The 24,702-nt window shown below is 52.3% G+C and overlaps 1 protein-coding gene across 1 annotated transcript in view; it reads left to right on the forward strand.

The window, feature by feature from the left end:
• The window catches only part of ITIH5 (inter-alpha-trypsin inhibitor heavy chain 5), a gene marked incomplete at its 5' end in the record, with an annotated part of 69,930 nt that extends 47,666 nt beyond the window's left edge, over window positions 1-22,264 (forward strand). Inside the window, 7 exons of the mRNA XM_080812480.1 lie at window positions 9,088-9,256; window positions 11,888-12,197; window positions 14,659-15,191; window positions 16,750-16,803; window positions 18,662-18,778; window positions 19,873-20,250; window positions 21,246-22,264. Of these exons, the coding sequence (XP_080668606.1) occupies window positions 9,088-9,256; window positions 11,888-12,197; window positions 14,659-15,191; window positions 16,750-16,803; window positions 18,662-18,778; window positions 19,873-20,250; window positions 21,246-21,526 (1,842 nt within the window). The 3' untranslated portion in view covers window positions 21,527-22,264. The remainder of the gene's footprint in view (window positions 1-9,087; window positions 9,257-11,887; window positions 12,198-14,658; window positions 15,192-16,749; window positions 16,804-18,661; window positions 18,779-19,872; window positions 20,251-21,245) is intronic.
• Between the last annotated feature and the right edge of the window lie 2,438 nt (window positions 22,265-24,702).

A 24,702-nucleotide genomic window follows, 5' to 3' on the forward strand; every position in this document is an offset into this window, starting at 1 on the left:
GGGCAGTGAAGATTTACCCAGATGAGGCCACATTTAAGAAGTTCTGCGGCTCCCTGAATGAAGGCACCGCGTGGCTCTCCTACAAAGAAAAAGTGAACACACTAGAGGTCTGAGTTCTCCCGCATGATCCGCTCCGGTGGTCAGCCTCGTAGCCAGCATCGGACAGCACGGTCCTGGTGTCCTAGAAGCCTGGCTTCTCCTTTCTGGCGTCCTAACTTTGTACTCAAGACTCTCCAGTCAGGTCAGCAGACTTTCTCCGTAAAGGGCTGGGGAGGGCGCAAGGGGAAACTTGCTGCAAGTAACAAGGAGATCAATTCTTTCAACGCAAGTGGATTGAACGACATAAGAAATATGGGGCTCTTATCAAGGATTGCCTGCCCCCTGCTGGCTGGGGAACCGGCACCTGGGTGGAATTCTTCAGCGCTGCCCTGCCCCATAGCACAGCTGCCCCCTCCCTCCTGCGGGACTCCCGACTCTGCCTCCTGATCCCACCTTGGCTTTGGCTCCAGACTCCAGCTTCTCAAGGAATGAGACAAATATTGATCATATGCAGCGGGAGAGGCACTAGATATAGGGGATACAAAGATAAATACGACAGAACCTTTTCTTTTGAGGGGTCCAGAGGAGAAGCAAAGTCATGTGACAGTTGTTTTCAGAGCGCTCCCTGTGGTCGAGGTGTGTGTACGGTCTGGTCATGGCACAGAGCGAGAGCCAAACAGTTCTTTGTAGGAGTGGAGAAGGGGATCATGGACTTCTCAGAGCCGGGGTGTAGTTGAATCTTCAAGGTCTTTAGAAGTTAGTCAAGTTGGTGGGGTGGGAAAGGATAGAGGAGCCAAACAGAGGGAGACAGATAGCATGAGCAAAGCATGGAAACAGGAGGAGACGTGTGTACCAGCGAAACCTATTTAAGTCACTCTAATTAAGGGCCTTAGAGAAAATAAGAAGAAAACAGGGAGGCAAACCATTAAGAGACTCCTAGCTCTAGGAAACAAACTTAGGGTTGCTGGAGGGGAGGTAGGTGGGATGCTGGACATTATGGAGGGCACGAGATGGAATGAGCACTGGGTGTTCTGTGCAAGTGATGTGTCACTGGCCTCTACCTCTGAAACTAATAATACTCTATATGTTAATTAAATTGGATTTAAATTTTAAAAAAATTTTGAAAGGAACATTAGAATTTTGCTGGCAAAGAGAAATATGGAACAATCACACGTTCATCAAACCAACATATCACATAGACAGTAGAAAGAATTTTAGGGATGATAAAGAGCTTGAGGTACTCAACAAAAGATTAATGACAGAGATGACATAGGAACTAGTCCTTGAAGATGGGACCCAGTTTTCTTTTCTTTTCTTTTTTTAAGATTTTATTTTTTTATTTGAAAGAGAGAGAGAGCATGAGTGGGGGTGAGGGGGAGGGAGAGTGGGGGAAGCAGACTTCCTGCTGAGCAGGGAGCCCAATGCAGGGCTTGATCCCAGGACCCCAGGATCATGACCTGAACCAAAGGCAGATGCTTAACCGACTGAGGCACCCAGGCACCCCTAGGACAGTTTTCTTGACAGGAAAGGAGGGAGTGAATTCTTGGTTGAGGAAAAACCTGAAAAAAGTCATGAAGCAGGAGTGAATATGCTATTGCTGGGAAGTGGGCCCTTGAGCCTGAGAACCTTGCCTAAAGCTGCTTCCTTTGAAGGACAGCACCGCCAGCGGCACAGTGGGCAGAGAAAAACTCCTGTCTTCTCTGCTCCTGACATAGCTCTCCAGAATCAGCCTCCTTCTACAAATAGGGTTGAGTGTTACCAAAATTCAGAAGAAAAAGTAATCAACCCCAAAGAATGAAGTTCACCTAATTTTAGAATCTCTTCCCTCCTGCTACCAGAATCTCACTTTCCAGTCTCACGGCGTCTTTAAGAGTATGGGACGATGAAGGAGGCACAGGGATGTCTTTGCTCTCGCTGCCTGGTGAGGGATGACTCCACTTCCTCTACATAGTTTCTTGTGGATACTGTCCACATGTGCGGATACGCCGTGTTTACTTGTTAGCTGTTCCACTGTTTCATACTGGGCATCGCTTTTTCTCAGCCTCCCCGATCTTTCTCTCATGTTCTTAATGTTTGTCAAGGCACATCCCCGGAGATTTATAGCGAGTGGCGAAGGGTGGACCCACGCCAGGGAAACGGGAATCACGAGAACTCACGCGTAGGGGAAAGTTGACTGAGTCAAAGGGCAAAGAGTCAGTCAGACACCAAAAAAAAAAAAAAAAAAAATCTGTAGAATGAAACAGGCAGGGCTTCAGAATCCAAACACGCTGTTGGGCAATATACACTTAACAATTTAGACCAGGCGCGGGGGACTGAGGACCCGGTCAGGTCGGTCAGTAGGTGTGTCAGAACGTGGATGAAGGACACCGGTAACAAAGGAGCTGTGTGAACATGGGTGAAAATGTCTTGGTCAGCGTCCTCGCATTCACTTCCTGTTAGAACCGGAAGCTGCCCCTGTGGATGGCCGCCGGGAGCCCGCACATAGAAGAGGTAGGGCCGCGTCCTTGGCCAGGGTGAGAAGTGTGGGATCAACACTGAGAGAAAATCCCGAGGAGTATCAACCTTCCTTAAGAAGAGAAGTGAAAAAATAACGTTTTGAACCTTGAGTTGTTTACACATAAAGCTTGAACGATGGGTGTGCTTAATCTCTAAAGAATCAGAGATGTTAATGTTATTGGCAGAGAGCCTTTTAGAAAAATGCACAAATGACATTATTAGGCAAATGTTTCATACATTTGTCAAAAAAAAGTCAAAACATTAGGTAATGAATCTTAACATTAGCCAGAGCATTAACATGAGTTTGCTTCTCAAGTGAGATTAATGTTATTTTCAAACACGGAGACTCGTGAAATGTGGTTATGTTTATATTGCAAAGGGTATTCTAATATCTGAACCTAGTCAGACCTTTTTGCTGTTGTTGTTGTTCTTAAGGCTGAATTTAGCCAGAATTTAGTATTTAACAGTTATTTTCTTTCAGATCTGGTCCTGACGTAACACCTATATTTAGGCTAAGAAGTTGCTTTTTCTCTATGAAATAACCACCACTTTGTATTTTTATACAGATTGGGGAAGCACATAAGTCATTAGGTATCAGAACAGAGTCAGAGGATAGCCTAGCACAGTACTGTGCTGAAAAAGCTTTTGAAATTAGAATTCAAGCAGTCAAGGAAATTACAGCATGAAATCATAACAGTTTAAATACAGGAACCTTACAGTTTTGCTTAATTTTAATATTCCCTTCATAATAGTATGAGCATTAAAATGTAGAGACCAAAGAAATAGCGTTTTCAATCTTTACTTGGTGAAATTTCAAGTTACTATTTCAAGTTACAAATTTCGAGTTGCTATTGGAAAGCATTAGAAGATGTGATGACTTCTAGTCTGAATTTTCCATTTATATGGAAACCTAGTCTCTACTCTTTTTGTAGAGAACACATTGGCCAGTAGAAAAAGGGTTTTGGTTTCTTTCAACAAGTTGCCTCAAATCTGACCGAGACACTTTTTTTTTGGTATTTTCTTTCTCATATTATAGTTTGGAATTTTTATTTTTAATGTAAATTATATAATGAGGTTGGTTTTAGGGAATATGTATGGCAGAGGCGACAAGAGGCATTGTGTGATCAGTGATTTCCTTTGTGACTTCACAGAACCTCCTCAGGTGTCCTTATACTGTAATCAGTGGAGTAATATAATTTTTTAATGTTTCGGTTTGCTCTCTGAAACCAATCTGTAGCTAGGTTGTTTGTTTGTTTTTTTAAGTGTAACAATGATATAGGCATGAATATTTTATAGAGAAAATAGTCCTTCTCACTCAATTTATTGCCTTGCTCCTAAAGTTAGGATTTAAAAAAAAAATCTGATGATTTAGGGTCATTCACAGGAAGATTTCAGAAACCTTTCCTTCGAATCAGGGAAAGACTTGTAGTATATAGATAGAAGGTTCTCTTGCCTCTTAGGGATTTTCTGTGATCTTGAAATACCATGGCCCCGCCCCCGAAGCCTAACTGGTACCCGTGGACCGCAGCTTCTACTGGCAACTGTGGCAGCTGTGGTCTTGACCATGATGACCCTGACTCCAGGGAGACTTGGGACAGCACCACGCGTGGAAGCCTGTGGGGTGTGCAGACAGATGCTGGGATGGCCGGCGCATCAGGGATCCTGCTGCGGGCTTAGGTCCCTTAAGGTTGCAGGGATCAGATGCTGCCAAATTTCATGGAGTCCCAGACTCTCTTTTTTTTTTTTTTTTTTTTTTTTTTTGAGAGAGAGAGAGAAGGATAGGGGGCAGAGGGAGAGGGATAGTCTCCCAAGCAGAATCCCTGCTGAGCGTGGAGCCTGACATGGGGCTTGATCCCACGACCCCGAGATTATGACCTTAGCTGAAACCAAGAGTCGGATGCTTAACCCACTGAGCCACACAGGTGCCCCTGAGTCACACACATTTTTATTTGTGTCTGTCCCTTTGTATAGAATGACTACCAGGACACATTGCTCCCCAGATAGCAAGGGCTTCCCCATGCGGGCTAACAGGAGGACAGTATAAATATGCTTCCCCCTTCCCCCATTACCTGTACCCACCTAGGGAGGGGTGAAGGCTGACCCGTAGGCAGAGTTTATAGTGGACATAGTCCATCTCTGGGTGTGCTTTCTCAGAAACTTAGGGCTGTTTTCATGATGTGTATCTGTTGATCACAATTCTTGTTTGTGGCCCAGCTCAGATGTGAGAAGGGCTTAAGTTTCTTTGTGGGATTTTTAAAAAGCTGTTTATCATGGGCACTTTTTTTCTTGGGTTCATTCAAAAGGACCATGTGGGAAAATGAAAGGGAAAATGTGCACTTGGAAAACATTTTAGAATGTGGCAAGTGATAGCACTGCTTAGGAGAACAGCACGGCTATTCTGCTGAGAACACAGAATGGCTAATATCTACTACCCTTGAACTTGAATTTCATCTATGATGTCATGGCTCCACTTGTATGATGCCCAAGAATCCAGACTTTGTGGTACAAAAGGCCTTTTGTGTCCGAGTTATTTCCCGTGAGTGTGGTTTCCTTCAGATACAGAAATGTTTGGGAAAAGCTGCGTCATCGGGAACCCTGATGAAGGTGGTCCCAAGGGCAGCCAGGCAGCTGGGTCTGTCATGGGTTCCACTGACATTTCACTCTGAGGGTCTTTTTACACAACGCTTTCCTGCTTGTGAAGTGTTGGATGGTCGTTCACGACCTGGGTTAGCAAAGCGGAATGCTCATCCCCTTGAGGGCTGTGCCAAGAGCCTGCAACTGCTAAGGTTCCATTTTGTAGGGAACGCGGAGAGGAAGTTTCCATCCCCTGCCCTAGTTTAATGCAGGGACCCAAAGTGCACGGCCAGAGCTGCCTCCTGGACACTCCCCTCCCAGGTCATGGCACTGCCAAGGGGGGTCATGCGTTAGCTGCAGGGACCCCGCTCTGCCCTTTCAACGGACACATCAGAGGACACCATCAGAGGACACCATATACGTCTCTTTCTTGAAGATCCACTGCAACACGGGGACCGTAACCAACCGCACTGAATGAATGCAGAATCTGAAACAGAGTTTATTTGTAGTTACTTATATCAACCTTGTTCCTGAAGGTACTTCAATTTAAGGACGGAGATGAAAAGACTTACTTGAGGAAAACCCCACGGCAGAGCTGGAATGAACTTCTAAGGCATTGTTTTAAAAGGACATGCTTCCTCCTTCTAACCTAAGGAGAGTGCACGTGAGAAGAGGAATTCGTCACCATAAAATAGTTTCAAGAGGGAACAGGCCCCATTCTTGGCTGTTCTGGATAGGTAGGACTAAAAGGCATCTTTAATGACCGGGCAGGCCAGGGGCTTCCTCACGACCTGAACTGTAAGAAATACATCCTTCTGTGTTATCAGTTGTATCTGTGTACCTTTCACCTTTCTTCAGTCCACACACCATCTGGAAGGTTCCTGTCCATATGCAGGCTGGTATCTGTGGATTATGCTCTCTGATCACCAGGAAGCTTGTGGGTGCCCGTGTCTGTGGACCGGCGCCTCCAGGAACTGCTCCCCACCCACGGAGGAGATGCGTGACTCTGGGGCTGGCCAGTCTCTAAGAACACTCCTCCTCCGCCACGGCCCCCTGTGCTCCTTCCTCTTCTCTCCCTCTGCACAGGGCATGGTTTTCCTGCCTCTTCCCAATCGCCCTTTTCTTCCAAGACTCCCTGTTTCCTCCCCAGCAGGCGGACCACCTGGTAGTTGGATATCGTACCCCGAACCTCTCTTCCCAAGAAAGCCCCATCCTTGTCCCTGAGAATAAACATGAACAGTGGTGACACGCTGGAGGTGCTCCGGTGACCTGGAGGCTGAGGGTGTCTTGGCAATGCCAGACATCCAGCCACGCTCACTAGTCACACCTAACCCCCAGTGGTATTCATCTGCGCAGAAACTCTATGCCAAGTATACAGTCGTACATTGTAGATGCCTGTTTTAAAAGGTCTCCAGGGAGGACATTTGCACGTGTCCGGTGGTCACCCTGTAACAAGTTAATTTCAGGGCAGTCTCACCCCAGGGGGCGTGTCTTGGAGTTACCTGTCTCAAGCGGGCAGGTCCTTCCTAGTGTGCAAGGGCAGTTAGTGGAGCTTTGGGGGTGGAAAGGAAGGCCAAGGAACATCTCACTGGGACATCCAGGGTCTTTCCCTTTAGATGACGTTCGTTGGAGAGGGCCTGGGAGAGAACCGGTAACCATCCTCGTCTGTCCGTCCGCTGGCACTGGAAGCTTCGACAGGTTTTCTCTGTTGTCATTCTCCAGGCCCTTAAGGGTTTGGACTGACCCCTCTCCTGTGCCGCCTCTTTGCCTCCAGGGTCGTTCAGGCCTTCAGACAGGCCTGGACTGCACGGTCTCTGCCTTTCTGAGCTTCCTCTGATCTTTCTGGAATGCGCTTACCCTGTTTTCTGGATCGGACTCTTGGAAAGTCTGGCAGGGTTGGTGTTCATCGTCAACGTGTAAACATAGTGTGCAGAAACACCAGCTGAAGTCCCCTGGCATTCACTCTCCTGTCTGGACGCTCACTTTCTGCTTGCCTTTTACGCCTTCCAAGAATGCGGAGCACCCAGGGCTGCCGGCCCATCTAAGGAGAGAGTAAGAGCCCACAGGCCGTTCACGGAGGGCGCTGGCTGCAGGCCACCGCGGCAGCTTCTCCCCAGGCCCCTGGGGATGAGGGCTGGGAGGCTGTCCGAAAAGGTCCCGATGCAACTGGAAACGGAGCCGCGCAAGCCCGCTGGCCTGCCTTCCCTCGGTGCATATGAGGATACGTGGCAGCTGCGGCCTTACAAGGTCACAAGGAACCTGTAGCTGCTGAGTTGAGGGGAGGAGGGTGGAGAAGCGGGAACAGACTCTTCCTAAAGCAGAATATCCATCACAATGGGAGGAAGATAGCCACGGAGGAGTAGGCAGCCTCTCTCCCGGTCCTCAGCACACTATTTAAGGATCCCGAAGGATGCCAGCAGCTAAACAAACCCCAGGCTTCCCCTGGCCCGAGCCCTCGGCCGGTGGTGGCTGCCAGCCCCGCGCTCTGAGCCACGCGAGCCTTTCCAGGCGCCTGCCTCAGACCTGGGCTCCCAGCGGTGCTGTCTCAGGGACGGCCTCTGCTCCCCGTTGTCCTGTCCCCTCGCCCCTGAGGCCCTTCAGGCCTCCCAGAGGTCTAGGCTGTGGGGCTGGGAGTGGGGCCGGGCTTGTGTCTCCTCCGGGTGGAAGGAAGGGTGCGGAGTGCGAGTCCCGCCAGCTTCCTGGCTGACAGCGTGTCGGCACTCAGCGCGCTCTGCCCACGTCTGTTTGGTGTAATTGTCTGATGCGCTTTCACGCGGACGCGGTCTCGCGGTCACTTCTGTGCTTCCTACGCAGCCGTCTCAGTGCTGTCTTTCCATGGTTCTCAAGGATGGGGACAGGTGTCTCTCGGACTTCCTCTGTGTTCGAGAAGTATTTGGCATTCCACACACCTCTCACCATCCCTCCTCTTCCCTCCGTCTCTCTCTCTCTCATTTACTCATTCAACGCAGTTGTCTTTGCTGCTTTCCAGAACGCCCTTCCTCGTCTTTCAAGCGGTCCAGTTCCTTTTACTCTCCGATTCCTGCTTCCCTGTGAGGTCTTTTCCTTCGGCTGCAGCAACCCCCCGGCCCGTGTTTTCATTCCCTTTTAAATTCTTAGGCTGTTTATTATTTGTGCCTTTAGTCTGACAATTCGTAAAGCAGGTAATGCGTGCATCGTTCACTGAGTTTCCGTCTGCGCGCCCCCCGCCCCGAGTGTCAGGAGCTCTCCCGAGCACGGGGCCATATGAGGATGCGTGGGAGCTGCTGACCCAGAGCGCACAGTACAGCCAGGGACAAAGATAAAAAGCAAATAATCACGACTGGGTCATGATGCACTTTATAACATGAGTATTTTGAGGGCCGTGCTAGCCTAGAAGGGAGAGGATCAGCTCTCTTTGGAAGAGTTAGGAAATGTTTCAGATGGAGGCTAGGGCACAACAGCTGGGTTTTGAAGAGTGACTGGGAGCTTGTCAGGTGACCTGTGGGCGTCAGGCAGAGTTAAAGAACCTTCCGTTGATGCTGCGATGGTAGAGGCCTGAGACAGCACGACTTGCAGTGGCCTGTGACAGCTCAGATGTTAAATGTCCATTCGTGGGGCACCTGGGGGGCTCAGTTGGTGAGCATGATTATGATCCCAGGACCATGGGATCAAGCCCCGCATCAGGCTCCCTGCTCAGCGGGGAGTCTGCTTCTCCCTCTCCCACTCTCCCTGCTTGTGTTCCCTCTCTAGCTGTCTCTCTCTGTGTCAAATAAATAAAACCTTTAAAAGTAAATAAAATCCCATTCATGATTGTAACATGTTCATGCCAGTGTTCTTCCAGCGAGGTGACAGAGCTCCTTGGACGTTTCTCCAAGTCCCTTTACATCTCAGGCACTGAATTTTAACCCCGGCATTGTTCCCGGCGCGCAGTTTCCAGGCCAGGGGACGCGAGGACGGAGGTGATCAGCTGTGACCCATTTTACTCCTGTGTTGCTTTAGACCAAGGACGCCCTGTTCACGATTCTCCATGACCTGCGACCCCAGGATCACTTCAGTATCATCGGATTTTCCAACCGCATCAAAGTGTGGAAGGACCATTTGGTGTCGGTGACCCCCGACAACGTGAGAGACGGCAAAGTCTACATTCACCACATGTCGCCCACTGGAGGTAAATACGAGACCTTGTTTTCTTGTTGCCTTTGACGTGATAGTAAGCAAGTAGCCAATTTTCTGCCAGGAGGCGAGGATTTGAAAGCTGAAGCTGATCACAGGAAAGCAGATAAGGGCGAGAGCTTTCCCAGAAGCTTATGTTTCTCTGAACGCCGAGTCTGGAAATTCTCGTCTTCCAGGCCCTGAACTGATGGTCAGGTTAAGTTAGGGGGAAAATACCTGATAGGCTTTGGAGCCTTTCCTGGGTTATCTCACGGATGCGAACAATGAAGCAGTTTTTGGAAGCTGCTCTTGGGTGAGGAATCAAAGCCAAAGAGATGTTTCCATGTTTCGGGAGCTTGGGCGCTGGCACCTTGGGAGGCAGCGGGTGGGACAGAGCTGCTGAGCCGTTTGCCTCTCGGCAGGGCTGCGCCAGCGAGCAGAGCACGCATCCCAGGTGCCCAGGGAGATGCAGCGCACAGGGCGAGTCCTGGGCTCTGAGTCTTGGTGCCCTTGGCTTGGGTATGTTGCCTCGGGGACGAGTGTGGAGGACGGAACAGGTCCTGTAGGATGCAGGGAGAGGAGAGAACCAGAACAGAGTGTTACCCAGCCGTGCTTCCACGCAGGACGTGGGGGTCCCTCTCGCTGCTCTCTCCATCTCCAGTACAGCGGCCCCGTGTTCAGCGCTGGAGCATGTATGGAAGCGCGTCCAGGCTCCCTCCGCCCTTTCTACAAGGGCCTTTGCAGAGACGCCGTCTCCTGGGGCTGCTGTCTCAGTCAATTCTAATTTGGTTATTAGGGAACATGGAAAAATCCCATTCAGTTTTCTTCCTGCATTTTTCATGTTTCGTCTGTGTATTGTTTTCTCTCCACGATGAGGCTCTGATTTCCCAAATGAACTTCATTTAGAACTTGATCGTGCTTGGATGGAACTCTGACTGCCATGGCATTTCCTACCGGTCTCCACAACAGTGTGGTCTAGGAACCGGTTTACTGGGTGATGAGAGAGATAGAAGATTGGATTTACTAATAGGGGAGGAAGTAGGGATAAGACAGGTCCTTGAGGGAGGAAACTCTTCATCTTTGTATGGCCCGTGGTTCCCAGCGCAGGTCCTGACGTGTATAGCTCGTGCTCAATGAGTATTTGTTGAACTGAGTGCATTTCAACAGCACTCCTCACTGTGAGTAACGGGGTGTGTGTGTGTGTGTGTGTGTGTGTGTTGGCAGAGGGCGTGGGGATAAAGCTTTAGGAAACAGCTGCGGTGTATTATGTCATTTTGGAATCCACACCTTAGAAACCTTACTAGTTTCCTTTATTTTCATCTCCGCGTTTCACCACCCCAAGCTCTCCAGGTGAACAGAAAGTCAGTCTGTTCGTTCCTCTCAGAGAAGCGGACCGGCAGGGTTGGCGCAGAGGTTCTGAAGCCGGACTGTCTGGATCTGAAGCCAGCCCCACCGTCTACGAGCCGTTGACTGTGTCTGTACCCAAGTTTATGCATCTCAATTGTAGACAATAATGGGGCTGTGATGAGGATAAAATCAGTTAAAATACCTAAAGTGCTTAAAACAGTGGCCGGCACATGGGCAGTCCTCTTTCAGAGTGAGACGTGGCCATCTGCACCCAAGCAGTCCCTCTTGCTGGGGCATTTGGGTCCTCTGTTGACTGGGGGTGGGGGTACCCTCTGCAGGGTGGCCTGGCGGCTCTGTGGGGCGTCTCTCTGTGGAGGGCACTTTCCTGTTCTTAAGAGCTTGGGACACGTCCTGGCTTTGCATAGGTGTGAGCCACACCCTGCTGTGCCTTGGTGTCTGGAACTAGGAAAGCTAAGTCGGTCCCTTCCCCTGGGCTTTCCCTGGCCTTAAAGTAGAATAAAACATTTGGCACCACAGCCAAGTTCTCATTTAAAGGGAAAATGAAGACCTGCCTTCTTGTCCAGGCTCATACACCCAGAGGTCACGTGCATCTAGGCTGGGCATTCAGAAAGGCAAGTTAATGAGCCCCAAGAAACGTTAAGTACTGTTTCAGCTGTAACTTTTCCTGACGTTCAAACTCAGTGTGCATCTCAGAATTATCAGTGTGTTCGCACAGACATAGCCATGTATTTTTATTTTTTTAACCAGAAATTCTGGAGAATGTGAAACAATGGAGAGAAATTACCTGGTTCGCTCAGACACGGTACATTTTGTGGCTAGTTAAAAATCACTCTGGACAGGGTGATGGATGGTGGTGATGGGTATACAGCTTTATAAACTTACTAAAAGTAAGTGTGTACCTAAAGTGAGTGCCTTTTCTTTCCCTCTGGGACTTGCACTCCCTCCAGATTCCTGTACCTGCACCTTCCTGCCCTTTGCAAAGCTATTCCCAGAAAAGTCGTAGGAACCATTGATGCAAAGGTGTCGAAGACGTCTAAGTGAAGGGGAGCGTTCGGGAGAAGGGGCGTACCGTGGGATAATTCTGGGCTATTCCCATTCATTTAGCAAACCCTTGCCAAGTGTCTGCTAGGCTGGTGTCCCCCCGTAGGTGCAGGCGACTTCTTTCCCCACTCACGTCCTCGTGCTTGGATGGTGGCAGGTGACGCACGGCCAAGCCCATGCGCCCAGGTGAAGAAGACGGGCACACGGGCTTGAGCGGGTGCCTTGTGGTGTCCCCCAGGCACAGACATCAATGGGGCCCTGCAGAGGGGCATCAAGCTGCTCAACGACTATGTGGCCCACAACGACATCGAAGACCGCAGTGTGTCCCTCATCGTCTTCCTGACGGATGGGAAACCCACCGTCGGGGAGACCCACACCCTCAAGATTCTCAACAACACCAAGGAGGCGGCCCGAGGCCAAGTCTGCATCTTCACCATCGGCATCGGGAACGACGTGGACTTCATGCTGCTGGAGAAACTGTCGCTGGAGAACTGTGGCCTCACACGGCGTGTCCTTGAGGAGGACGACGCGGGCTCACAGCTCATCGGGTCTGTACGTCCGTCTTCTCCACACAGGGGGACTTGGGCTCTAGGAGGGGGAGGAAGGCTGTGGGGTCATAACTCACTACACTGGGAGATGTCCTAAGGGATGCTTAACCCAGGTCCATTGGGCTCAGATTCTGGGCCCTGCTTTGTGACTTTAGGCAAAGTGGAAGCCAGTCTTGCTCAGTATCGTCATCTGTAAAGCGAGGATTGTGGTCGGTCCACGGAACTGAATGAGAAAACCGGTGTGCAGTATTGGCAGGACCGCTGCTGCACGTTAGGGGGTCCGCTAGCTCCTACGGTCGTAACTGTCTTCTCGACACTTCTAGTGAATTTACTGGTATGTTGTCTAGTGTTTGCTCTAATTCCCCCTGAGGTGTACGTAGGAGAAGAGGCGTTGTCTCCATTTTGTGTACTGGGTAACACTGGCCACTGATTCTCTTAGTGTTTTGAGATGGAGAAGAAACTAGGTCTTGGGTTTTCTGTCTCCATTTGGAGCCTTCCCGCAGCTGTCATTTGCCAAAAACAAGTATGACCTCGCTGCTGATTCGAGCATGTGCTGACTCTCCGTTCCACATGATGAGCTTGGGTCTTCTTTACAGCAGATACAGTAGCTATTTAAAAGGAAAAGTGAGGTTTGGGTAGATTCGCAGCTGTCCGGCAGCCATATTCAAGGAATATTCATTAATGATGAACCTAACTGGAGGTCTCCAAAGTGGGCAGTAAAGGTGGGTCCTTGGTATGGGGCTTGTCACCGTTCCCCCTCCCACAGCGTTTTGGTCAAAATTTTCTTTTTTTTTTTTAAAAGATTTTATTTATTTATTTGAAAGAGAGAGAGAGAGACAGCATGAACAGGGGGAAAGGGAGAGGGAAAAGCAGGCTCCCCACTGTGCAGGGAGCCCGAGGTGGGACTCCATCCCAGGACCCTGGGATCATGGCTTGAGCTAAAGGCAGAGGCTTAGCTGACTGAGCCACCCAGGTGCCCCATGGTCAGAGATCTAAACAGAAAGATTTTCTTCCCACATTTTCAAAATTACTCAAAACTATATTTAAAGAGGGAGAACGTAGTGCATTGTATATTAAGATTTAATAATGCTCTCAAAAACAGAAGTAATGGCCGTGAAACATACCAGCTGCCCTGTCGTATTTCCAAAACCATCATCGACACCCAACAGCTAGCGAGAACTCACGATGCACCAGGCTTTCCTACATCTCTTGTCTCAGGCAAGACTCACAGCCCGGGAGCGGGGTAGTAGCGTCCAAGCGAAGCTGCCACCAGATGACCCTCTCCTGTATTATCTGGACACACTGGATTCTGCTCCAGGAAGTCGCTCAGAGGCTCCTGTTCCTTCCCTTTGGTAGCTCTGCGCCCCTCAGGTGTCGTCTTTAGCTGCAGGGTTGAAATTAGGTCCTATCATTTGTAAATTCTAGCCCCAAAGAGGGGGAAAGAAAAACCAGAGTAAGAAGCCTTTTTTTTTTTTTCCAGGCAAGCATTGCAGAAGTTGTACATCTCACTTCTACTCATACTCTGTCGGTGAGAATGTGGCCATATTTGGCCAGAGTAGAGGCTAAGAGATGTAGTTGACAGCTGGGTGGGTAGAACTCAGGAAAGAAGGGAAGAATGAGCAGTTGCTTCAGCATTCCACCTTTAGAGAGGAGGAACCCGAAGTTCAGAGAGGCTACATTACACGCCCCAAGACACACAGCCAGGAAGGGGCTAAGCTGGTTTCCACAGCCTGTGCTGTCTGGATCTTTGGGAGGGGGATTTTGATGGTCCCCTTACTCAGCAGAAAGCAACCTTGGAACAACCAGGAGAAAAGCTAAAGTGAGCCAATGAGGCGTTACACACAAGCCTAACCTCAGCGTCAAGATGAGATTCCTCAAGGATAATGGGCTTAAGTGCACCTGGAACTTGCGTTTGGTTCGAAGGAACGTGTTTTATGAGGCCCTTTGAGAAACGTAGTTATGTACATAGGAAAGTTACCGAGAGGCCGCTCAGCTGGGGATGCTTGAGTCCGTGTCATATGAAGAATAGTTCAGGAAGCGGAGTGGGCGGGGATGGGCCAGGCGACACACGGAGGTTTCAAGGAGCACGCAGCAGTGTCTGAGACATCGAAATGCCCATTTTTCAAGCATCTGAACATTGAGGGTAGATTAGACTCCATGCAGCCTTGCTCCGGAAGCAGAAGAGTCCGTGGGTAGAAACTGGAGGTAGGAAGGTGTGATCTACTCCCAGGGGCTCCCCCTTCTCCTGGGAGCCGCTGAAAGGAGGAGGGGAGCCTGTGTGGTAGTGAGTTCTCTGTCACCAGCGGTGTTCAAGCCGCGGCTGTGCCGTCTCAGGGCAGAAGTGCTCTGCTGGGCAGTGTTGACGTGAGGGGCCTCTGGGACCCTAGTCCCTGGCAGATAGGCCTCGTCCTGCTGCAGCCACCGCGGGCCCTGACTCTGTCCCTCTGTCCTTCCGCCCCAGGTTCTACGATGAGATCAGGACGCCCCTCCTCTCCGACATCCGCGTGGATTACCCGCCGGCCGTGGTGGAGCGGGCCACCAGGACCCTGTTCCCCAACTACTTCAACGGCTCGGAGATCGTCATCGCGGGGAAGCTGGCCGACAGCAAGGCGGGTCCGCTGCACGTGGAGGTCACGGCCAGCAACAGCCGGAAGTTCGTCATCCTGAAGACGGACGTGCCCGTGGAGCCCCGGAGGGCGGGGGGCGGCGTGGCGGGCGGCGCGGGGGACGGCGCGGGGGACCCCAACCACGTGGAGCGGCTCTGGAGCTACCTGACCGTGAAGGAGCTGCTGAGCTCCTGGCGCCACAGCCGCGACGCGCGGGAGAAGGCGCGCCTGAGGCAGCAGGCGCAGGCCCTGGCCCTGGCCTACCGCTTCCTCACGCCGCTCACCGCCTTGAACCTGCGGAGGTCGGCGCCGCCCGCCGAGACGCCGGAGGCCGCCGTGGGCCCCGAGACCGTGATGCAGAGCCTGCGGGGCGGCCCCCCGCAGCCAGGTGAGCAGGGGGGTGGCCCCCGCCAGCCGGCCGCTGTCCCCCGAGGGAGGGCCACGCTGCCGTGTCTGTGGGGCTGCAAGGGGCGGAGCCCTGAAGAAAGTGGGAAACGGGGCGTTCCTCCCAGAAATGTCCACGGGGAAGTCAGTTTATGGATAAATCGTCAGGGTCGGGCCGACCCCAGGGGGGGCAGTACTGGAGGCTCCGGGCAAGAACAAAGCCCAGCGCTTCAGTGTCCTCCGGCCTCGGTGAGTCCCTCAGAGCTCTGCCTTGTACCGGCTGGGAGTGCGGGTTCCCAAAGCTGGGGGGTGGGGGGGCGGGGGGCATCTAGAGATGAGCCGCGCCCCTGGCAAACACTCAGCCCCCAAGGGGGTCCTGCCTCCTTCCCACGCCCCCCTGCCTCCTGGAGGGGGAGAAGGGCTTCCTCTCCGACGCCGACCTGTACGTGAACACTTGTTCATATACGAGTATTCTGACCACGGCTATGAACACCGACGTGGCAGGTTCTCGACAGACTTCATCCTTTTCGTGCTTATTACGCAGAATAACCATCCTTTCCAGTCTCCTGCCGTTTCGTCGGGGGAAATCAGTAGCCACAAGCAGAGGAAAAGGAGAGCACAGGCGTCCGCTCGAGCAGAGCCTTATAACCTCAGTAATAACTGCTTGTGGGAAACAGCGTGTTTTTTACATTTTGACATTTTTATTAAATTCCTGCCAAGGTCCTATCTCCTAAAGAAAGGGAACAGACAGGAACCCAGAGCCTACAATTGCTGTCTCGTTTATTCCTCCCACTCTAAACTCTGAGCAGTCGCTGGGTGTGGTAGAGCGAGCGTAAGGGTAGGATGTAGGCATAGCTGTTTCCGCTGTTTCCGCTGTGTGGCTCGGGGCAGGTATCGGAATGTCTCTGGCCTTCTGTTTCCTGGTCTATAAAACGTGGATACTAACGATTTCTCTGAAGGGCCATTATAAGGGTTCGGTATGTTAAAGTCTTTGGTACAAAGCCAGAGGTTTGGAAATGTTAGATCCCTCTGCCGCGAGGGATGTAGAACTAGACATTTAGGTTCAGGTTATAACTATATCTGGATTATAGCTGTCTTTAAAAAAATATTTTTGTATTTTTTAAATTGTGAAAAATAACATAAAATTTACCATCCTAACCATTTTTGAGTGTACAGTTCAGTATTATGAAGTATATTCACACATCTTTCAGAACTTTTTTCATCTTGCAAACATGAGACTCCGTACCCATTAAACAACTCTACCCCGGCCCTAGATTCCATAACTGTTCATTACATATGACAGGCACCTTCCCTTTCTGTACAAGCAGAAACCCTAGACCGGGAGAATACAATCTGATTTATAGAAGAGTAAAATAACCAAGTCTTCACATGGTACCCCTTTGCTTGTGTATTGTGAGGCCAAGCTCCTTCTTTAAACAGGAGATGTTTTTAAATGAGCACAACTGCATTTGAAAGCTGTATTTTACTGACCCCAAACCTCTTGCCTTTGCCATTCATCTCATCCTCCTTAATGGTAACAGTGGGGGTTCTCCTCTTTCTAGGACCTGCTCTCCAGAAACCATACAGCCCAAGAATTAAAGTCTCCAAAACCTCAGGTAAAGGAAAGAATGTGGTTGTGTGTCACTTGAGGGCTGAGGTGTTTTCCAGATGGAGGGCCCAGAGTTCCCTGGCATTAAAATGCCCAGCCTTGCCTCTTACTGTACAGACAAATATTTAAGCGGCATTAAAATACAGGACCCACGGTCTTTCAGCAAAAGGCAGCGGCAGGAGGCAGTCCTGAGAACCAGGGCGGTCCGGAAACCGGAAACACCGTGGCTTCTTCCCCAAGGAGCCTGGCAGGGCTGACAGCAGGACAGAAGGACAGCAGAGGCCCATTTGCGTCATGACTGAGTTTAAAAGTTACTTTTTTCAGAGACGTGATGTATACGTGCTTCAGCTCACGGTGCAACGAGTATCTGTGATGTGCAGTTTATTATTATTATTATTATTTTATTATTATTATGTTGAGCTTCGGCTTTAGAAGGGAAAGGCAAACAGAAATGCCCTAAAATGTCCTTTGGCCGGCTTCCTGGGATTATAATAAGCAGCCAGATGGCACAGCAACACAAAGGTGGGGTTTTAGTCTCGAAATGTACACGCCTGCCTTTGTAAGTCTCTTACTGCCTAGCTGCTGATGTGCTCGCCGTGCCAGGAGCGTTCTAGAGATAGCCGTGTGGAGAGGACGCACGCGGTCTCTGGTGGGGCAAGCACAACTCTTCTGAACATGCACATGCTTTGTGGAATTCGAGGAAACTTTCCTCTTGGATGCTGTGTGGAGTAATGAGCTCCAGACATCGCCTCCCCTTTTTGAAACATGCAGCATCCTTCCCGGTGAAAGGATTTGGATGATTTGAGTAGAAATGATGTGGTGTGACCACAAGAAACTCTCAAAGAACTGTCATGTAGTTAGAGTCATGCCTAAAGGGTACCAGAAACATGGACCAGGACTTTGGTCTCCTGTGGGTGTCTTTTTTTGCTTTTTCCCCTCATCTACAAAAGACCAGTATCTTGTATTTATCTATCATGGGTTGCTGGGGGCACGTCCCAGAGAGATCGGCCAGCTTCTTTCCTGGGCCTTTCTGAGTCATGCTAGGAACAGGAAGGGGTTTTGTTTTTTTAGCAGTTGCACTGAGGACATTAATTTGCTTGTGACTTGAAAAGATTGACCATATCCAGGCTTGTGTACGTGCATGTGCACGGAACACAGAAAGGCATTCAGAAACATGCCGTGTTTGGCATAAAAATGAGAAAGAAGCTAACTCTCCAGTCTTGTGAGGGGAGAGAGTTGATATAGACGGTCGGGAATTATTTTGTCCGTGCAGTAAGAGGCAAGGCTGCTCGTGCTGACTAGAGGTGAAAATGAGGGGAACACACAAGCACCAGAGACGGGCCACGGGCTGTTGTCTCCTCTGTGGACAAAACTCTGTGAGCATTGAGGTCCAAGTGTCCCAGAGGCGGGACTTCCACGGCCATCGCCGACCATCCTCCCCAACCCCCAGTGTCTCTGAAGCCCTCGTGGTCACCGCCCTCGGTCGGGTTTGCTGGTGGCCACTGTCACACAGGGACTGTGGATGTCTGACCCCGTGGCACTCCGGTGAGGGAGGGTTCGCATCCACGTCTCCTGCCTGGGGTGGCCAGAGGAGACAGGAAATGATTTTCAGTGGCTGAAGTGTGGTGTCAGGAGCATCATGTCTGGGTGTAGGGGACCCGAGTTCAAGGACGCACCTGGCACACCATGTAACGCTGGTGTGTCGCTTCACCCCTGGGCACCTTCCTCACTTGAACGTTGAAGATCAGTGACAGGTGAAATAAACAGTGCGTGAGCTAGGAGAAGGGAGTGTGTACACACGGAAGGCACCCCATAAATGTCTTGTCTCTCTCGCTCTCTCCTGGTTTTGCCTGGTGGTCTGGCAGTGGATGGAGATCCCCATTTTGTCGTGGATTTCCCCCTGAGCAAGCTCACCGTCTGCTTCAACATCGATGGGCAGCCAGGGGACATCCTTAGGCTCGTCTCCGATCACGCGGACTCTGGTACGTTCTGTGACCTCTGGGCAAGGGTAATGTAGGTAGTACTGCCCCCCTCTGTTCTTGAGACGGATGGCCACAAAGATAAGGGGGCACATCACAGACACTCACTGAGGACTGTGGGTGCTTCATTAAAGGAAGTCGACTGTGTGGGGCTTGGAGTCAGGAAGACAAATGGTGGAAACCCTGCTCTGACTTGAGCCTTGTAACCCGGAGGCCGTGGTATTTGCTCTGCCAGTCTCACCAGGCTATTGCAAAGGCCAAATTCCTTAACAGATGCGAAGTCGTTTTGTAAATGCACGGGGGCTGTAGAGATTCAGGATCTGTTACTGTTACCACGTCTCTCCGTTCCAATCCCGTCGTGGTGGGAGGGCCGGAGCCCTAAAGCCAGCCCTCATGGTTCCTCTGCAGTGCAGACGTGAAGCCCCCAGCTCTGTGTGCACTGAACGCGGAGGTGGACAGGGCTCTGATCCCCTGCAGTCTGGAGAGGGGCTGGGTGAAAGGGGTCAGTATACGCACAGCCCTCAAGCCACATACAGGTAGCAGTGCCCGAGGGATGGCCGTGTGGCTGTTCTCAGTTCCAAGGGGATGACTTTCTTGAAGGCCAGGTGACATGTGACACAATTATGGAAGGTGTGGTCCCGGGGCTCCTGTCCTACGTTGTTCTCTTGCAAGGCTTCCTCCTAGCGTTCTCCTAAATCTCAACTTGTCCTAACTCAGGCTCAGCAGGGAGATGGGGGCCTTACTGTACCCCCTCCCCCCACTGCCAGAGGCGCCCACCTTCCTAGGGGCTGTTCCTGGCGTCTCTGTGATCAGCATGGCATCCGTGATGGGAAACAGCCAGAGAATCCTGGAGCCCTGAGGCTGCCATACCTGGCTTCTGATTAGGCTGGGATTTCTCCTCCCTGCCCCGTTCCCCTTGCCCCAGGGAGGGCAAGCCTACACCTTGCTTCCCCGGGTCCACCGTATTGATAACAAGGGGACAGCGTCTCTCACACCTTCACGTATGCGTGCCTTCACTCATCCAGCAGGACCAAGTGGCCCCTTCCTGCCGGTCAGGTGGTGCCCTAACCACTGCCCTTGTCCTCTCTGCCTTCCAGGTGTGACAGTGAACGGAGAGCTGATTGGGGCCCCGGCGCCCCCAAGTGGCCACAAGAAGCAGCGCACCTACTTCCGCACCATCACCATCCTCGTCAACAAGCCGGAGAGGTCTTACCTGGAGATCACACCCAGCAGAGTCATCTTGGACGGTGGGGAGAGGCTGGTCCTCCCTTGCAACCAGAGCGCGGTGGCGGGCAGTCGGGGGCTGGAGGTGTCTGTGTCCGCTAACGCCAACGTCACCGTCACCATCCAGAGCACCATCGCCTTCGTCATCCTCATTCACCTGTACAAAAAGCCGGCCCCCTACCAGCGAAACCACCTGGGTTTCTACATCGCCAGCAGCAAAGGCCTCTCTGGCAACTGCCACGGACTGTTAGGTAGGCAGCTGCTCTCACGCTGGCTCAGAGCCCAGAAGTCACCTTCCCAGCGTGAGGCTGCTGTTGCCAGTACGGTTAGCTCGCCTGAGCGATGCAGTCATGAAATGCCATGCCTTGTTCCCTGGTGACTTTCTAGAATGGGAATGGGCTGCATCCGCTAGTTCTCACGGGCCTTCTGGAAAAGTGAGCAAAGACTTCGGGGATCATCCTCTTGAGGTCTGGCTCCTGACTCTGGGGAAGGAGATGCCGTCAAAGGGCAGTCCCCAGCCCAGCCCCGGGCGTGAGTCCCCCACCCTGCCCCGAGCAGCAGGCAGTCCTCTCTGGCTGTTTTCGACGTGCAGGCCCATGTGGGCCCCTTGCCCAAAAGTAAAGGGTGAGCTGCCGCCAGGGCCCAGTTTAGAAAGCAGGATTTCCTGGCACTCAAGTTGGACGTGTTTCTGTCCCACTTGACTGCCAAGCAGGAGCCGCCTCGCCCAGACATGGGCCGGGATTCCTGCAGCCTTAGCGGTGCCCTCACTTGACCCACAGAATTCTGGGGGTGCGGATCAGGAACGGCCGAACTGACGGCTTTCCACACCCACCGAAGACACAGTCTGGGAGCGGGGCTGTGGCCTGGAGGAGAGGGAAGACCCCAGCCTCCTTCCCTGTCCGGCCCGTGCTCTCTCCCAGCTCACGCGGAGACGGTGGTTATCTGTCTAGACGAGTCATTAGGCAGCTTTCCAGTGTTAGCAGCCAGCTTCCAGAAGGGGAGCCCACGGCGAACCCAACCTAGGACTCCCCCGTCCGTACCCCGCAAACAGGCGGACAGGTGTGAGTCCGCTGGGAGAGCGCAGCCTGTGGGGGCAGTCAGGGACACCCGCCTCCAAGAGCATCCGTCCCCTGCCCGCGGTAGCCCCATGCACTGGCTGGTCACCAGGGCCCAAAAGACACGAGATCTTTCACCGCAGGGTTGCCCGCGCTTGACTTGGGCCCGATGGTTTTTTGTGTCCTCCCAGGTCAGTTCCTGAACCAGGACGCCAGACTCACAGAGGAGCCCTCCCACGCTCCGTTCCCGAAGGCAGGTGAGCCGGCGGAGACCATCCTGAAGGTGAAAGGACACCAGGTCCCGGTGGTCTGGAAACAGCGGAAAATCTACAACGGGGAGGAGCAGGTGGACTGCTGGTTTGCCAGGAATAACGCGGCCAAACTGATCGACGGGGAGTACCGAGACTACCTGGCAAGCCATCCTTTTGACACACAGACGTCCTTTGGCCCGAGACCCTCCAGCGGACTCTGACGCCAGCGGCCGGGACGCCTGAGTGCGTGACAGGGAAGTGGTCTTCGGGGACCCCGCGGCGCGCTTCCTGTCGCTTGCGCATCCTCGTGTCTTGGCAGTTAGCTGCCACCCGTGACCTTCCGCTAGTGGCGTGGAGGCCCGCGGTCTGCTTGAGAGAAGGGTAGAGTCAGGCCTGGAAGCGGAGCTGTCATTTCCTCCTACTTCCTCCTCCTGCCTCCACCTCTCCATCCCACAGAGAAAGATGGTGGCCCCAAGGGGAAAAGGTCACACTGCGTCTCATACCAACCGGCTTGTCTGTCTCGTCGCCTGTCCTAACTGATGACGGCACGTTTGCCACAAAGCTCCCTTTCTCCGTGGAGATGGCCAAGGTTGGGCACTCTGCTTTTCGCCGTATGCTGGTGCTTAGGACTCCCTCCTCTTAGAACCACTGTCTTCTCCAGATGTGTAGCCTCAGGGGGACCTCTCATGGGGCCCCGGCCACGGGTGAGGCAAATAGCTCATAGATTTGATCACTGTAAACAATTAAGCCTTTTCTTTGGAGAGGATTTTCTCCTGCTGTGATATCTTGCCCTTGAAAGTGAGTTTTCATTTAAAAAGAAAAAATTGGTTGGAAATAGAAGATCTGCATCCCAGATACCGATGTCTAACGGGCTTTGTAAACCACTGGGTGATGCTGATGGGCGTGCTTCTATTTATTCCAGTAAAGTTAATAAATAGGACTACCGCGTGGCTGTTTTCACTGGCCTGTCTGGGTTGGAGAGCTAGCCCGCGTCTGACTTGGCACCCTCCCCCCGTTGTCATAGTTCTGGCCTTGCTTGCTAGCGGTCCTCGGGGAGGTGACAGATAGGCTCTCGCAGGCTGGGAATGGGAGGTGGAGGCAGCACGGAGTGTGGCGTCAGCCTCCTCCCAGGAACGGGCTTCCAGAAGGCGGGGTGGACTCACGGCCCAGAAGCCCGCGCGCGTCTTGGAGAGGTAAAGCCCGTGGGCCGTGCGGGAGGGGGCGCTTTGGTTCCAGAAGGCGGATGAGCCATCTGCTGCCACGAGGCAAAGGTTAACATCAGTGGCCGGGACTACAGACGTCAGGGAGCGACGCCCTTCTTCCAGCAGAGCCCCGTGCGAAGCCTGTCACCGTACCCAGGGGAAGCGGGGCCGAGGGTGGCATCGGGGGGCCCCCACTGCCCGGTCCTCCTCGCCAGTTCTTGCTCTTGCTGTTGGGTCGTCTCGGGGCCCCCGAGGTTCAGCAGAGCCTGGTCCTTGCTGGGGGAGGCGCGCGGTCGGGGCGCACACGGCGAGAAAGATTGGGGTCAGAGAAACGACTCTGGGAACGTGAGGCTGACTTAAATCAAAGCTTTCGTGCCGGCTTCGCGGGAGGTTTCTTCCTGTCGGGCGCGACTCCAGATCCCGCTTCTCACGCGACGTGGGAGCCTCCTTAGCACTTGGAGAGAACTCGGAGCTGGGGAAATTGTTTATCCCGTTCGCCCTCCCAAGGGGAGCGTTTGAGCAGCAAAATGACATCCACATGTTCCTCGCGGACCGGGCGGCTTCGGGAGGTTGTGGGGGGGGCGGGGGCAGCATTTCGGTTCTGTCTCAGAGACCCGCTCTCGCCCCGCTTCGGGCCCGCACTGGGTCTCGCCCGACCCGCCCTGGGTTCGGGGGCTCCCGTCTTCCCAGACTCGGCGGCCTGTTCTCATGCCCGCGCGACGAAGGCACCGACCCAGACGGCCCAGCCCGCCCGGCGGCCTCCGGGGGGACCCACAGTCCAGCCTGGGCCCCAGGGCTGCCAGGAGAGAGCCTGCGGCGCTTGATCTCAAGGTTGTGCGTTCGAGCCCCACGCTGGGCATGGAGTTTACTCGAAAAAGAAAAAAGAAAAAAAGACCGTAGGGAGAACTCTGACTACGCAACAGCAGTTACTGCTGCTTCCTGAGAGCAGAGAATATTCCTGTGAGGTGCCCCTCCCCCTCCTCCTCTAGGGGAAAAAGTGGTTTTTGAGTATCACGGTTGAGCTTTTATTCTAATGTTTTTACTTCAGACAAATCCCACTTTTCTTTGTCCTCCTCTTCGTCGTCTCTTTTTACTGCAAAACTTATTTACCATTAAATGATCTGTTTCCGCCTGAGACGGTGATATCTCCAAAAAACTCCGCAGCCGTGTTATACTTAGGACCTTGTAATTTGCGTGGAAAACAGAGTATTTTCCACTGGTCATGTGTGTTGTGGGTAGCAAGCTTTTTAAAAAGTAGACGCAGGGGCTCCTGAGTGACTCAGTTGAGCATACGACTTTTGATTTCAGCTCGGGTCGTGGTCTCAGGGTCATAGGATCGAGCCCCATGTCGGGCTCCCCACGCGGGGTGGCGTCTGCTTGAGATTCTCTCCCTCTCCTTCTGCCCTTCCCCCCACTTGGGCACACATTCTCTCTCATCCTCTGCTTAAAAAAATGAAGGAATAAATTAAAAACTTAAAATTAAATGCAGAGGAAAAGAAGAATTCCCCTTTCCGGTGGGGAAACTGAGGCAGAGTCCAGCTGAGTGATCTTTCCCATGTTACGTGACAGTAGAACAGGGCCACGATGAATGTCCAGAATTCATTTTGTTAGCTTTGCCACGATTTCACCTTGTGGGCCGTCATTTCTCTCCCTCGAGCTCCTGTCAATGGGGGCAGGGTGCTAAGTGAGAGCTTGAAGGGTAAATCTCGTGTTCTCACCACAGCCGGTGTTAGCACGTCCGAAAAGTTAACTGACTGGGGTCTTAGCAGGTCCCTTCCTGGGTCCCTATCCGCTCCCTCATCTGAAGAAGAGAAACATCTGAGCGGGGTCCCTCTAAGGGTTTTCTAATTTAAAGCGTCACATTCCCAAATAAAATGGATGGGATGTTCCCAACCCACCCCTGCTGGGTGCTTTATCTTCTTCCTTCCAACTTTTCCAGGATTTACCACTTCCATCCAAAGGGAGTGGGACCTGGAAGATAAGCCACGGGGTGACGCTTGGGCACTGGGAGCCAGCTAGAACTCCTCAACTCTGTCGGGCATGACATGAAGTCTTTCACTGAATCGTGTACCCTCGTAGGTAGATGAGGGACGGGATTCACGTGTTTGCATGTACCTCTTGGCTACAGCGAATGGAATGAATGTTTGTGTCCTCCCAGAATTCACGGGCTGCAGCCTAAACCCCCGGTGTCATGG

The sequence above is a fragment of the Martes martes genome (genome assembly GCF_963455335.1).
Source record: "Martes martes genome assembly, chromosome: 8".
In the NCBI taxonomy this organism is placed as follows: domain Eukaryota; kingdom Metazoa; phylum Chordata; class Mammalia; order Carnivora; family Mustelidae; genus Martes; species Martes martes.